Source organism: Brassica napus, unplaced genomic scaffold (assembly GCF_020379485.1).
Source record: "Brassica napus cultivar Da-Ae unplaced genomic scaffold, Da-Ae ScsIHWf_1459;HRSCAF=2050, whole genome shotgun sequence".
NCBI classification, from domain to species: Eukaryota; Viridiplantae; Streptophyta; class Magnoliopsida; order Brassicales; family Brassicaceae; genus Brassica; species Brassica napus.
Window position 1 is genome coordinate 32,725 of NW_026014872.1, and position 16,959 is coordinate 49,683.

General features: G+C 34.3%; 1 protein-coding gene and 1 long non-coding RNA gene across 2 annotated transcripts; both read left to right on the plus strand.

Moving 5' to 3' along the window:
* The first annotated feature begins 990 nt into the window (after positions 1-990).
* On the plus strand, positions 991-6,269 carry LOC125597441. Its single transcript, XR_007331702.1, has 3 exons — positions 991-2,295; positions 2,367-2,524; positions 2,563-6,269. It is a non-coding gene; the product is annotated as an uncharacterized LOC125597441 (long non-coding RNA).
* Positions 6,270-12,638: 6,369 nt separating this feature from the next.
* LOC111206947 lies at positions 12,639-16,927 on the plus strand. The gene is made up of 2 exons (XM_048772151.1): positions 12,639-16,644; positions 16,878-16,927. The coding sequence occupies exons 1-2, from the start codon at positions 12,639-12,641 to the stop codon at positions 16,925-16,927; spliced, it is 4,056 nt and encodes a 1,351-aa protein (XP_048628108.1).
* Positions 16,928-16,959: the final 32 nt, after the last annotated feature.

Here is a 16,959-nt window from a genome sequence, read left to right on the forward strand (position 1 = left end):
TATTTATTCCACCAATCAGAACATTTGCTTAGTCCACGTAGGATACCGATTTTTTATATTGTTGGGTTTCTGGGTCGCGACTAAACACTCCCGGTTTCAATTTTTTCGGTTCCTGGGTCTTGCCAAAACGAAATCTACTCTATCAAATGGTTTGGATCTCAGAAGAAATTAGCTGGGCTTGGTTTGGTTTATTGGGCTTGGTCTCAGTATATTAAAAAAAAACCCACACGAGGCGGACACATCGATGCTCCGCGCTTCCATCTCTTCGTCTTCACCCTTTGTTCTTCACCGTAACAGAATTTTCGATCCACAACCTAGCAATCAATACCCCACGACATCTCCATCCATCAATTTATCCTTTATGAGTTCGTTTCGGTTTGCTTTTTTCCTGCTCTTTTATATACTTTTCATCTTTTTTGAGTTGAAACCAAATCTCGATCTTCTCTCCTCACTCCATGGCGATCAAACCGAATGGAAAATCCCCTGTTACCTCCGATCACGATGACAAAATCATGCTTTTCCGCGATGTCACACCGGGTCCCACGAAACCCAGCTGCGTTTCCGCTTGATTCATTTTTGGGAGGCTTGGAATCCTCTCAAGAAGACGCTAATTGGGATTGAGATGCTGTTAATTGACGAGCAGGTATGATTTTCACCCAATATAGTTTTAGCTTCTTTGTTATTTAAAAAGTTCGATCGTTCGTTCGCGTTAGAGTTTGTTATCATATTCGATCGTTCTTAAATTTGTTATTAGATCCTGATTTATATAGTTTTTAGATTCGTTGTTATTTAGGTCGTTGTTAGAGTTGTTATTCAGATCGTGTTTACTATCGATAAGTTTCGTCGTTCTTTTTTATTTAAAACGTTCTTAGTTTTTTTTTTAACCTCCTGATTTTATATCGAAAAGTTTCTTCGTTTAACAATATTCGATTAGATGTTATTTGTTATTAGAACCTAAACTGTCCTTCGTTTTTACAAAAATTAAAAAACTATTTATTGGTACTGTGTTTTCTCGCAGGGATCTGTTATCCAAGGATTCCTTTCGCCGAGCCGTATTGAGAGACATTTGTCTAAAATGAAGCCTGGATCGCTTTACAAGCTCAACAATTTTTATGGATCAAGCAACAAAACCATGTATCGGGTTTCTGATCATGCTGTGACGGTGTCGTTCTCATGGAACTCGGAGCTCTCTGTTCTTGAAGACAGTCCCACTCCTTTTGATGAAGACAGATTCCGTTTTCATTCCTTTGAGGAATTTCAAGCTGGCTGTGATCGCAAAGGAGACCTCTACGGTAATCTCTGTTATCACACATACCAGCTATGAGTTGCAATGCTTGATGATTAATCTAGAATTTTGCTTACAGTGCTATACGTGTTTGGTTTGTGATCACAGAACATTACAAATAAGATTTACTAATTTCGTTTTTACCCTGAGGAGGACTATTTTTACTACATTCAGTGTTTGGTTTTTTTTTTTTTGGACGGATAGTTTAGTTAGGATCTGTTAGCTGGTTGAGTTCTATGTCTGGTTATTCCCTATGAAATTGTTGAAATGCTTTTCCATATTTAGTCTTCTTACTTACACGCTTAATGATTAATGGTATAGATGTTCTTGGGCACATGAAGCTGGTTAATGGTCAGTGTATCACTGGGACCCCGGTTCTTGATGAAGTGGAAATAGCTAGGGCGAGGCATGTGTTGGTTCATGTGCAGTCATACGAGTAAGTGTTTTGTTATTTCTTAAACACTTTGTCTGTCAACTTATATTAACCTTTTAGTGACAATATTTTGCAGTGGACCTGTGGTGAAGCTCTACCTTTGGGACCAGGCTGCAAGAGACTTCTGCAAAAAATTCAAATCATACGAACGCACCCCCACCGTGTTATTGGTGACGACCGTTAACACCAAGAGTCTCGGAGGTTCAGTTTCTAACTTTAGAAAACTTTCTTACAATTAGTTATCTACTCTTGCTGGTCTTTAAATGGGTGTTGCTTAATACAACAGGTACTCTTGCACTGACTACAATGTCCTCCTCACGTGTCTTTATGGAGTGCGACGTCCAGCCTACGGTCGACTACTTTAGCTGGTAAATCTATATATATATTCATTTTTATTTTTAATCTTTAGCTGCCTCATCCCATACCAATGAATGAATGGATCAAAATGTTACTACTCTGTCTCAGGTTGGGCTCTAACCCACAGAGTGCTGAGTTGGTCAATGCAGAAGTGGTTACTAAAAGGGAGACACTGACCATAGGAGAAATATTCTCCTACATCAGGGATGGATCTAATAAGGTACGAATTGGTCTAATTATTTCTTAGTCATTTATTAAAAAATTTGAGTCTTATAGAGCTTTGCTGTGTAGGAGGCTTTTTTTGAGTGCACGGCTACGATTGATGATGTGGTCCATGGTTCAACCTGGTATTACATATCATGCAGTGGTTGCCATACTAAGGCTACGAAAGGGCCAACTTCTTTGATGTGTTCAAAATGTGGGAAAGTCAACATATCAGGAGTACCACAGTATTTATTCTAACTCACTTTTCAATTTTTCATGGCAGGTACCGTGCACAGATATCTGTCTATGACAACAGTGAGCAAGCTGTTTTTGTTCTGCTTGGTGATGCTGGTTTTGAGTTAACCGGGAAGCATGCAGCCGAGTTAGTCAGCAGCTATTTTGAGGTAAGTTTCATCACTCGGAACTCTTAGTGTTTGTACTCTGAATATTGGTCTTCACGTAAGAATTGAATATTGATAATCTTGAATGTCAGTCTAATGGAGACCAAGGAGTTACTCAAGAGGCGCCTTTCCCGGAAGCTTTAATTAGCACTATCGGTCAGAAACATAACTTCTGTGTTAAAGTTACACAGCACAACTTAGATGGCAAGTCTCGATCTTTGACTGTGACCAAGATTCTCCCTATGGAATCTCCGCCAGTCACAGAAGCTTCGGGAGGAAACTACAACCCAACAACCTTGGAGGACGGATTTGAGACTGGAACGAAGGTGTGTGGAGCTTCCAAAATCAGTGTGGATTCGGCAGAGGGAAGTAAGAACAATGGTGACATTGACGAGATGGGCAAAGCAAAACGCCTCAAGCGTGGGGTGTAGATTTTACGTGGGTCGTAACATGTCTTGCATGGGAGTACGTTTAAAGTTTTTTTTTTTTTTTTTTTTGCTCACTCTGTTATTGACTTATGATTTCTTTCAATTTCTCTAAAGTTTTTTAATTACTCTGAATGTTTAAGTTTTGATAATCATTATTCTACTTCTTAAGGCTTATAACTCTGTTTCTTTATGTGTTTTGAAATATAGGTTTGTGACAAACCGGTCAATCAATACCGAATTTGAAAATCTTTTATTTTACGAACTATGGATATTTTTTTAAAAAAAAATGTCTGTGATGAAAGCAACATTTTAGGAAAAACGTGTTTTCCAATCTACATAATTAATCTACTTTCCATAAAATTGTTGAAGGCATAAATTTAGTATTGTTTATGGAAAAAGAATCAATCAAGTTATCAAGCATTACCTAAACCATATCAAACACGATTTTACTAACCAAGAATATATCTTCTCATTTTTTAATCAACCAAAGATTTACGTCAATCATATCCCACACGAATTATTTCTCCCGTAGCTCTCCCCTTACGCTGCTGCCCGGTAAACCAAGCTTTCTTCTACCGTTTTGAAGCATCCCCTTAAGCTGCTGCAACCAAGCTTCCTATTTCCCATCTTTAATCAACGCTTGACTCAACCTACTGTGGAAGGTAAGAATTTTTAAATCAACTAAGAATATACAAAATCTTAATCCATCAATCTAACTGGTAATCAGTTTCATTATAAGGTTACAAATATATAAGGAATGGAGCAGCCACCTCTTCCACCCACTTCGCAGACTGCAGGTAAACAAATCTATAGTCATCTTAAGAATCGCCTTACAGGCATGTATGTCGCTAGATATATTAATTGTATTACTTAGGCCATAAACCAAGATATAAGGTTAATCAAATGTTAAACGTAACTTTAAAATCAAAATTTATATAATATATATATTTCGGTACATAGAATAATACACCAATAAATTTTGTTATCGAAACGTACTCTTATTCATTTACAGTTCAGTTTTTTTTTTCCTATTTAAACTTTTGATTTTTCACAAGATATATACTTTAATATTTATAGGATAGTGATGCAAAGGTTCGTGCATGAACTTAATAATAAACGAAGCTTTAGAGATACAAAGTCGAGTCTCCCGATTTTTTAGATATATAATGATCTACTTTTTTGGTTAGGATCAATACTGAGTTTTTGAAAGACTAAATAACACCATTTCATTCTAATAATTATTTACGTTCTTTATTACGTTAGAATTATTTCTTATGAGTATAAAGAACAAGTCTATAGTCAATGATATTTAATGGCTATATAAATTATATGTCATAAAAAAATCAGTATATTGTATCGCTTCTTCACAACTAATATATATATATATATATTAGTTTCTAAGTCTTCACAGCAATATGTCTCGAGTTTTTTTAAACTGGAAATTTGCGGAGCTGAAAGTTATATATGTATTTAACTTAGATCAGAAATAATATATATATATATATATATATACAGTATTTGTTAATTTATTCATTCAGGATTTTTTTGAATATTGTTGTCTTACCGTTTTATTCAATAATTTTGAAACATTGTTTTTTTTTTTTTAAAATTCCCCTTTTATATAGTTTTTAGCTAATCGTAAACATATATTACCTATTCATAGTTTGCTTATAAATTTCGGATAAAATTAAAGCTGAAAGAAAATAAACTAACCATCACAAGTAACTTATAAAATTAACATTCAGGAATAAATGCTCTTTCACCCCCAACGTTTAAAGACAAAAAATTATATATTTAAACCCACTCTATTTACCACATTTCGACAAAGACTTCACCCCACACAAATACCTTAACAATGAGTGACATACCACTTATATCTCATAGAATCTCGCATCAAAGAAGATCTACAGGTGGAAACCCAAAACAAACCCAACCACGAGATGTGTATTGTTTGCTTCGGAAATTACAACCAACACAACAATCTTTATACTCTTACATGCGGCCACAGTTTCCATTTCCCTTGCATTCATCAGTGGCTTCACAGAAACATAAGTTGTCCGATATGCAGAAAAAGCAATCTTTGATGCCAAACTTTTTGAAAAATAAAAAAAGTCAATTGAATTCTGAATTCTAATATCATTTTTGTCTTCATTTTATTATGCCATTTTGTATAAAAGTTATTATATTTGAAATCCCATGTTATTATACACAGTTAATATATTTAACATAAGACTCAATATTCAAATTTAGATTTTTAAAATAACAGAAGAACTAATTTCTGTCTGAACTCGAGACCAAATCCGTACAATAATGTTTCTATTTTTTTGGTAATTATAAAATATCATAAACAATTACATTAATATAAAAAATAAAAAACATTTTAGTAACTATATTTATACGTTTGTTTCGGTAGCGTTAATCTGTGAGGAAAATCATATTTTAACTATCTGGCTGTATCTTATTACAATTTTTAAACCGTAAATCTTTTAGTGACATCTTCCATGCAACACATTCCTCAAAGAATCCATCAACTTCAACAAGGGATTTCAATGCGTCCTATCATCGTATGTATAAGAAATGTTTGGGACATCAAAAAACACCAAACAGATAGGACCCGAACTTCCATCGGCTTCATGTGCTACGATCACAACGTAAGCCTTTTCTAAACTTCTATATATATATATATATACAAATATTTATATATTTCCCAATCCACCATTTTGGATTTGAACTACTCACTGATTGCTTAATTGGGTCGGCCCAACAAAATATTTTTCACACCCAGGGACAACTATTAGAAGGTCGGGTCACCGGAGACATTCAGCCGAATGATTCAAAAAACTTAACCGAAGGAGATAGTTATGAATTCTCGAGATTTCATGTCATACATAATTCACGACAACGGAAACTCACCCAACTGCCGTACTATATTCAGATCGGCCAAAGGACAACAGTATTGAATGTTACACTTGATGGTCCGATATTCCCAGTTCACAGTTTGTCACCTCAGAAATACACAAATCTATTGCGGTTAGCCAGTACACCCACATACTTACCAGGTAAGTATGTCATTCCAATATTAGTTAAATAAATATGTATATTCATTTTAAAACCAATGTGCAGATGTCGTGGGACAGATAGTCATAATACAAAAAATAAAACTTGACCACCCTGAACTCAATATTGATGCTACGACAGTGGCGGAGCTAGATCTCACGTTTATATGGGTCATAACTCATTTATTAGAGACAAAAATATACATCTATGTGGTTTGAACCTAGGAACATGTGGGTCAATAGGAGAGATCTTGACCAAATTACCACAATAGCAACATGAAAAATAGCCTTACAAGTTTATTTTTATTAATTTCACATGGGTCATTTGACCACCATGCTTCTAAGGTGGCTCCGCCACTGTGCTACGATTGGCCTACGGCTGAACAGGTTAGTCTAAGACAATAGTTTTTAACAAAATAATTATTATCTTCATACCACATCTCTATCTCAGGTCAACGATTGTTAAACTCATATTGTGCGACCAGCAAGCAGCAGATTTTAGTATCCTACAAAGCAAGAAGAATAGAAAATTTAAAGTTATGATCATCACAAGCGTAATTCCTAAACTAATTCAAGGTAAATAGTTCAATTTAACACATCAAAAAATAATACATATATGAATATTTTTCTTATCAACATAAAAACAATATCGAATATTTGCAGGCAAACTTATACTCCATTCATCACCAGCAACAGTTTTCTACTTCAACAAATCAATTGATTACATAAAGCATTTCAAAAGGCGAATTAGAGATTATGCAAAAACATCCAGCACAGCGTGACCTTCCTTCATGCATAATTCGGATTATTATTTTCTATGTCAAAGAACTTGATACCTAGATTTGTTTTCATTAAAATTTATTTTATGATTGCTTTTCTTTATTTTCTTGAATTTATCGAATATGAGATTTTGATCTTTTTAAATAAAAGAATCTATATTCTAAAACAAAAACAAATATTTTTTTACAATAATTAGTTAATTTATGCTAAACATGATAAATGAACCAAAATTAAATACATATCCGTCCTCAGCCATGCAAGTTAGTGAGCAGTAAGGCATGATCAGAGTGAATAAGAAGTCCACTATAAATATGTGGTCGTTTGGAGATAAAATTGTATAAATTTATGAATTGGAAAAATTACTACAATTCATTATATGTTGTATATATAATTATATTTTAAGATAAGACTCCGACCTTTAGAATAAGAGAATTTATGTTGTATATATAATTTTATTTTTAACAAAACTCTAAAATCTCAGGCTTGATTCAGGACTTACAGCAATACACAAAAAATATAGATAAACACATTAAATTCATGGGAAAAAAAAACTTCATAAAACTAATATTCTAACATTATTATACGAATATGGGAAAGGTTTTTTTTTTGGTAGGAAAGCTTTGAAGATAGGAAAGATAACTATATTATTTTTTGTTTCCAGTCTCTACTTTCCTTATTAATATGAATAAAAAAGGACGTGTATGATACGACCATTAAAATATCAAATTAGGTAAATATTATAAACTTAACAATGTTTATTTTAATTGTGATATTGATTAAAAGTCTATATTAGATTAAACTAATACTCGGATTATGCAACTGGAAGAGATTTTTTTTGATAACTTTATGTTCCAGAAATTTTATAAGAGGATTGAAAGATTCAAAGAGAGAAAATATAACTATACTATTTTTGATTCCAGTCTCTGCTTTTTACAAAAATCACTTTCCTCCCATATTACGCAGTTACAAAAGCATTATATAATTATTTGGTAAAGATATTATACTAATAACTTTTCTTAGTTCACAAATAGAATTCACTCGCCCTCATGTGGCCACGATTTCCTCAGTCAAAAAAAACAAACAAGTCAAAAATATTAACATCCATCCATAAATGCTATTATAGATTTTATACACCTCTAATTTATGTAATATTACAAAACTCCAAATTCTTTTAATACAATCAAAGGTTGACCATTAGATATATTAAAATAATATTCATTTTTTAATTTTTTTTTTAAAAAACAATTCAACTTCTGAGTATATGAAAATTTTAGATTCATAATAATCTATATTTTTGGCTACGATCAATAATGAGTTCTATTCTTATTTGTATGTTTATAAATTGTATTATCCTTTGCTTTTCATTATATGGTTATTCAAAGATTTATATGGATTTATTTATATATAATCTATTAAAAAAGAAGTCATGATACCTTTATGTCTGATTTTTTAATTAGAAAAATTCTTAAAATATTTATGGAATTTTACATAACTTAGTTATAACATATTTATTTTTGTTTAACATATTAATAAATATCCTACGAACAATGTTTAACCACATCTTTCAAATATGTTTTAAAATGTTCTAAAGTTGTATTTTCGAAATTTTTTTTTCAACAGTTCAAGTTGAAACATCTTTCTTTAATAATTATAATTCATAATCAATAACTTCCTAAGACCAGAAAATGTTTTATAATATGTAACTTATTTTCTATTCAACCTATATTAATGTTATATTAGAAAACTTACAAACTTTTCAACTATTTAATCCCTTGCATCATGTCTCTATTGAACAACTCATCCATATATCTAGACAACTCCACTAACATCTAAACATGAGTCAAATTTCTTGGATTGTGCGCCACAAAACGTCACAAAGCCTGACATCACCAAAAAGAAGCATCACCATGAATATAAAGAGACGAAATACACAACAAACGAAGATCGTGATCTCTATTGACATGAAGACAACAAGTAGTGGTTATCTAACACACGAAACAGCAAGCAATATGGAGTATATGCTTGGTTACCACGAGATCGATTTTGGCACGATTACTGAGATAATCGAGGAGGCTTCCGCCGTTGCCGCACACAATATCCCAACACTCAATGATCCCACCCATATTGATTTTGATATAATTGTTAAAATAAATGATCTTAATCCAGATGCTCTCCGCAGAATTGACCTGGACGTTTATATCACCGAGCTACGGGATAATCGAAGGGATACAATTCCTAGCGAAATAAATGAGATATGTCCAATCTGTTGGGAAGAGTTTGGCACCGAACTGGATATCAACTCCTTGAGTTGTAATCATACCTATCATCATCACTGCATCTCGAACTGGGTTGAAAAAACCTTAACTTGCCCATATTGTAGAGCACTACTTGCTTAATACACAGTAGATCCATTATCTTATCTAATAATTGTTTCCCCTGTTTTAAAATTTTAATTGAAAAAGAAATAATAATAATTATAATTGAATTGCATCCGTAAAGAATTATTATTATTATTATGTATAAATAAAGACGTGTCGGGTTTTAATTAGGAAAGTCGGTTTTAAAGTGATACTATAATTTATATTTGTAGAAAATTAAAACAGACCATATATATTATTTTAGTTTCGAAACTTTTTTAAAAAACTTGCTATTATTATCTCTATTATACCTGTAAAAAAAAACATCCCAAATCAAAATATTATAAATACTACAAATACAACAGTTATTATAAACCAAAGATAATATTTAAAATATACTAACATCATGAAAACAGTATTACGTTATTATAAAGATGAAATCAACCTTAACAAATAAGTCAAAAAAATTAACATCCATCTATAAATGCTCATTAAAACCAACATTAAAAGAATTATATGCTCACTAAATCAAATAACCTCAATTATCTTCCCAAGTATTATTAAATTATAAAGATATATTAGCCAAAATAATATAGCTAAACTTAGTGTATTATGGTAGTTAATTTTTTCCATTTCCTAACAGATTATTTTGGCAAACCCAAAATTACAATCGTTATTAAATCCAAAGAGATTTCTTTGATAATTTTATGTTCTCAAATTATTATAAGAGGATGGAAAGATCCAAAGAGAGAAAATACAACTATACAATTTTTTGATTCCAGAACAATAACTTAGATACATTGTCTTAAAAACTTCCGCTAACATATAAATTTCAGCGAAACTGAAACACTTTTAATAAAAAACTCATAAAATTAACATTCAGTAATAAATGCTCATTCACACCAACGTTAAAAGAAAAAAATTCATATATCTAAACTCACTTTATTTACCACATTTCGACAAAGACTTCACCCCACACAAATACCTCAACAAAGAGTGACATACCACTTATATCTCAGCGAATCTCACATCAAAAAATATCTACAGGTGGAACCCCGAAGCAAACCCTCCAAGTTTATTTGAATAAAAATTATTATATTTGAAATCACAAGTTATAACACACTTAATGTTTTTAAACATAAAATTAAATATTTGGTTTAAAATTTTAAAATAACAGACACATTAATTTATTTTTGAACTCGAGACGAAATCCGTACAATAATGTTTCTATATTTTCTGTATTTATAAAAGGAATAATAAAAGATGAAACATCACATAAAAATAAGACATCATATTTGGATATATTTAAAAAATACTTACAAATATATTATATTCTTGATAATTTTAAAATACAAATAAAACTAAATCAATATTTTGTAACATGAAAATAATAATTGGATAAAAAATATATTATGTTAATAAGTACATTAAAGATTTTGAAGAATTCTAATTTATGTAATATTACAAAACTCCAAATTTGCTTATTAGAATTAATATTCTACTATTAGATAGATTAAATTAATGTTCTAGAACGTTATTCGACTGTCAGTTCTCAACTATTACACGTTAAAAAAATTGAATTTATAATTAGAACAAATTATAACCCACCTATATATTATTTTAGTTCGGAATATTTTTAAAATACTTGCTATTATGATTTCTATTAAAGCTGGAAATATTAACTTCCCAAATCAAATTTTTTTAAATACTACAAATACAACAGTTATTGTAAACCAAAAAAAAAAAAAAATATATTAACATTACCATCACTTTTAAGCCCATTTCCAAAATCTATTTATTTTGGGAACCATATTACCATTTCCTAGCTATTTATTCTACCCATTACTATTGTTATTAGTTTATTTAGATCATATTTACATTGAGAGTAGAACATAAGAATATAGAAGTACATAAATTAATACGTATAAATAAAAACGTGTATCAAATAAAGCTATCAAATTAGATTACTACTATACACGAAACAGTGTATTATGTTTTCATTATGAAATTGGATTAATACTCTATTTAAATGGATACTAATAATTTAAAATTGGAAAAACATAATGACCCACAATTATTTTATTTAATTAGAACATTTCAAAATTCTGTCTAGATATTTAATTACCTTCTACTTTAAATTTAATCATAACTATAATATATTACTTAATATAACCAAGAAAATAACATTATCAAAACTACAGGAGGATCCTCGCAAAAGAGGAAGCGAGGCCGACCACGTGGATCACTTAATAAACCAAAAGGTATATATTTACTACCCAAAATAGCTAATCCTAAGAGAAATTGTCTTATCCCAATTATTAAACTGTGTACATTTTCAGTTCATCTGGTAAATGACCGACCATCATTCAAACCAACATATTACGACTGTAAGTATATATGGATCATATTATTATATCTTAAACCAAACTTATTCATCAAACAAACTAACTTCCCAGACTTATTTTAACAGGTGGCTGTGATAACTGCGACTCTTACAGTAAGAAATAATCCTAAACTGTGTATCTATCATGCTATATTCTTTTAACCTAACCACTGTTAATCTTAATAGTCAAGCAGAAAAATGCACGTAATATGAGAAAGGCCATTTTGCTATCCAAACGAACGTCGGCATCGTCACGCGGTACGCATAATGGCTGATAAAATCTATTTCGATTTATTACATTTCTGATTCAAATTTACGTTGTTTCTATATAGATACAAATGCTCCACGAAATCCACAAGGAACGCGTCGCACTCAACCAAAAAAGAAAGGTGCATACTACTTAAACCCCTATATTTCCCAGAAATATATATATATATATATATATATATATATTTAATTTCTAAAATATATTTTTTCAGCGTAATGGTGTTTCTAAAAATCAACTAATTTCAATTTTCAAAACTAATTCATTTTAACAAATAATTTTTTTTAAAAAAAACAAAATTACTAAAGAAAACAAATAAAAAACTTTTTTACGAAAATATAAAAAAACAAATTTCTAACCCTCCGTTAAACTCCCAAGATTTCAATAAACTATTATTTAACAATTCGTAATAAACATTTTCAGAAAAAGGTTCCACATCCCGGCTAGATGAAAACCAAATCGTACCATGCTCAAAATGTGGTGCATTAATGTGGACTTCTGAAAGCACTGCTACAGACCCACGAACAGGTGAACCAACTTTCACCCTTTGCTGTAACCATGGCCAAATCAAGCTTCCACCGATCAACCGCCCGCCAGCCCTGTTAGAAAAACTTCTTCAAGCCAGATGGTTTCGAGATACTATCCGAGTCTATAATTCTGTCCTTGCTTTTACATCCGTTGGAATGAAAATGGATCATAGTGTCGTCCACGCACCTGGTCCTTATACTATACGGATCCAAGGTCAAACCCACCACAGAATTGGCTCCCTCATACCACGACAAGGCTGTCTCCCAGAATATCTCCAGCTTTACATATTTGACACGGCCAACGAACTCAAAAACCGCCTAAACGCGATGGGGCAAACCTCAGCAGAAGGTAACCTCGATGAGCCAACGTTAGCCCTCCTCATCGAGATGATTGACGAGAACAATTGTCTGGCAAAGATCTTTCGTCGTGCACGAGACCACTACGAAAGCGTTGGGTCAGAGTTTACTATTAGGTTAGTCCAAGATAAAGGGAAGGGGAAGGAATATGATCTTCCAACTACAAGCGAGGTGGCAGGTCTTATCGTGGGGGATATAACATCAACAATTGGAGAACGAGATATAGTGGTTCAGTTTCAATCTGACACTCTGCAGCAGATACGTGACGATCACCCTCTATATATGAGCCTCCAATACCCTCTTTTGTTTCCGTATGGTGAATACGGGTTTCACCCAGAAATTCCCCTGCATCTTGAGACAGGCACTTCAAGAACAAGGCAATTCGTGACCATCCGTCAATACTACGCTTCTCTAATCCAAACACGTCCTAACCAAGGAATGACGTTGATTAAAGGCGGTCGTCTCCTCCATCAGTTTATTGTGGACGTTTATACAGCGATTGAAGAAGACCGACTGAGGTGGGCGAGAAATAACCAAGAAATCTTGCGGGCTGAGCTCTACAGCAATGTCCTTGATGCTGTAAGTAAAGGTGACACTGATGCTAAAATTATCGGCCAGAGATTTATACTGCCCCCAAGTTTCACCGGAGGCCCCCGGTACTTGGTTGAGAAATACCACGATGCTATGGCTATTTGCAGAGAATTCGGCAATCCAGATTTGTTTATCACAATGACAGCCAATCCAAACTGGAGCGAGATTAAAGAACATCTTCAGAAATACGGTGGAGATTCTCCTAATGATAGACCGGATATTGAATGTCGGGTTTTTAAGATGAAGCTAGATCAACTGCTCAAGGATTTCAAAGCAGGCACTTTTTTCAAGCCATATAAGGCAGCTCTCCACCGAATAGAGTTTCAAAAAAGAGGTCTCCCTCATGCACATATATTATTGTGGTTAGGAAATTCTACCAGAACACCAAGTGCAGAAGAAGTGGATGAAATAATTTCGGCCGAGCTCCCCAACAGAGAGAAAGACCCAGCTGCTTACGACTTAGTCACGAAACACATGATCCACGGTCCATGTGGACACTTCAATCCGAAGTCACCATGTATGGAAAACAATGTGTGCACGAAAAAGTATCCTCGGCCGAATAACGATAACACTTCGATTGACAAATCCGGGTATGTGTTATATCGTCGACGCCGAAATAAAGATCCGGGTACAGTTAAGTCTGGAGCTGTACTAGACAACACTTTCGTCGTGCCTCATAACATTAACCTTCTGAAGAAGTACGAAGCTCATATTAATGTTGAATGGTGTAATCGGACAAGCGCGGTGAAATACTTATTCAAGTACATAACCAAGGGCGTTGACCGAGCAACCGCTGTTATTGAGAAAGGAAATACAGCAACTACATCCGACGCCACAGGATCCGGAGGATCAAAGGAGAAAGTCCTAAGGCAACGCAATGAGATCCAAGACTACATTGAAGCCCGATATTTATCAGCTTGTGAGTCTATGTGGCGGACTTTCGCATTCCACATACACAAAAGAAAGCCGTCAGTTGAAAAGCTTATCATTCACTTGGAAGGCGAACATAATATTACGGTTAAATCAACAGACAACCTCGGTCGGGTAATCCACAAACCGGGTATCGAGAAGACGATGTTCACAGAGTGGATGGTTTTATGCAGAAGGTCAGCGTTTGCCCGAACACTGACATATGTGCAGATTCCTGAATATTTTGTCTGGAACAACAGTGCTAAAGTGTGGACTGAGCGTAAGAGAGGAAAAACAATTGGCCGAGTCGTAGCTGTCCATCCTTCGGCAGGCGATCGATACTACCTGAGGGTCCTCATTAATAAGATCAAGGGTCCTAGAAGTTACGACGAGCTAAAAACATACAACGACGTTAAATACCCGGACTTCAAATCAGTTTGCCAAGCACGAGGCCTTTTGGACGACGATGTTGAATGGCTCGAGAGTATGTCGGAGGGTGCTCGAACGGCCAGCCCATACCAGCTTCGTGATATGTTTGTCACATTCCTAAACAACTGCTTCGTCGCAAGCCCTAAAGGACTATGGGAACACTCATGGAAATCAATGAGCGAGGACATACTTCACAAGAGGCAAAGGATCTTAGGCCACGCGAATCTGGAACTGGACGATAGTACCCTGGAGCAATACACATTGATAGAAGTTGAAAAGCTGATGCGCATGCAAGATCGCTCCTTAAACGATTTTAAGGATATGCCGAAGATCAATCCTGTTTTGCTCAAGGAACTGGGGAACAGTTTGTGGAACCAAGAAATGGATTACGATGTTGCGGAGGAAACACTAAGACATGACAAGCAATACAAATTGCTCAATGCTGAGCAACTTGCAATCTATGAATCAGTCTTAGACTCGGTTGACAAGAAAGAAGGAAAACTTTTCTTTGTATATGGCGCAGGGGGCACAGGAAAAACATTCTTATACCAGACTATTATATCCAGACTTCGGTCAAGAAAACAAATTGTTCTACCAGTGGCTTCTTCGGGAATAGCCGCATTGCTACTACCAAACGGGAGAACAGCTCACTCTCGCTTCAATATTCCATTGAAGCTCGACGAAGATAAGCTTTGCAACATCAAACCAGGTACAATGCTTGCTGAGTTAATTGAGGAAACAGACCTCATAATTTGGGATGAGGCACCGATGACACACAAACATGCTTTCGAAGCATTAGACAAGTCGTTGAAGGATATTATGTCTATCAAAAATCCACCCGCAAAGAATCAGCCTTTTGGTGGCAAAACAGTTATGTTAGGTGGTGATTTCAGACAGATCCTACCAGTCATTCCGCAAGGTAGAAGAGCTGATACTGTACTTGCTTCGATAAGCCATTCATATCTATGGAATAGCTGCCACAAGTTCTCTTTGAAAACAAATATGCGAGTCAATCAGGATGAGAAAGAGTTTTCTGAATGGCTTCTCACAGTCGGGGAAGGTCGTCTAGAAGAAGAACAAGAATATGAGGGGGATGGGTACAATGACCAACTCATAGATATCGATGACTCATTGATTTGTCAGAGTTTTGTTGACCCATTGAAAGAAGTTGTTGATGCTGCATATGGACAAATCAGCAGCCCTATGAATTCCAAGACTTCCTACACCGATAAAGCTATCCTAACACCCCGTAACGAAACCGTTGATGAAATCAATGCTTATACCATCTCACGGACCGAAGGGGTATCAAGAGATTACTACAGCTCAGACAGCTTCGAGTTATCAGATACTACATCAGATCAAAATGATACACTATACTCCATTGAGTATCTTAACTCATTGGAATACTCGGGTTTGCCTTCGCACAAACTTACTCTGAAAGTTGGTGCCCCAGTTATGCTTCTCAGAAACATAAATCAGAAAAAAGGATTATGCAACGGTACTCGGATGATCCTAACCCACGTTGGTGAACGCGTTCTGAAGGCCGAGATCATCACTGGATCCCACATTGGAGAAGAGGTCTTGATCCCAAGAATTGTGCTTTTGTATGATGAAACGAAATTACCGTTCACATTACGTCGGCGGCAATTTCCTATCAGATTGTGCTACGCAATGACAATCAACAAAAGCCAAGGCCAAAGCTTAAAAGAGGTCATCTTATACCTGCCTAAGCCAGTCTTTTCTCATGGTCAACTTTACGTGGCCCTCTCCCGTGTCACAAGCAAAGCAGGATTAACGATCATCAAAACTGAAGATCCACACCAGCTGAAAGTGAAGAACATAGTCTACAAAGAAATCTTCAAAGGCCTTCATCCCGAGACATGTAATTTAAATAATTTATTCTTTACTCCAATCTTTTTCAGAAATCTAATAACATGTTATATTCACAGATTAACAACCTGGAAAATATCGACCCAGCGATGATACAAGCCAATAAAGAAGAGACTAACACATAGGTTTACCCCACCTACGCCAGGTACAAAACTTTTAATTTAATAGCAATACCACAATATTCAACTAAACGTTTGCTGACTAACTATTCTTATCCAATTTCAGGTCCTTTCTTTCTCATGACCCTCAAAACAATCGGATCTGCAAAGACTTAATCTGCTTCCTACATTATCTATTTTACTTACAG

Coding starts and splice junctions, on each gene's coding strand:
- LOC111206947 (XM_048772151.1), top strand. CDS start 12,639: ATGGATCATAGTGTCGTCCACGCACCTGGTCCTTATACTATACGGATC. Junction 16,645..16,877: donor AGGCCTTCATCCCGAGACAT/GTAATTTAAATA, acceptor ATCCAATTTCAG/GTCCTTTCTTTCTCATGACC.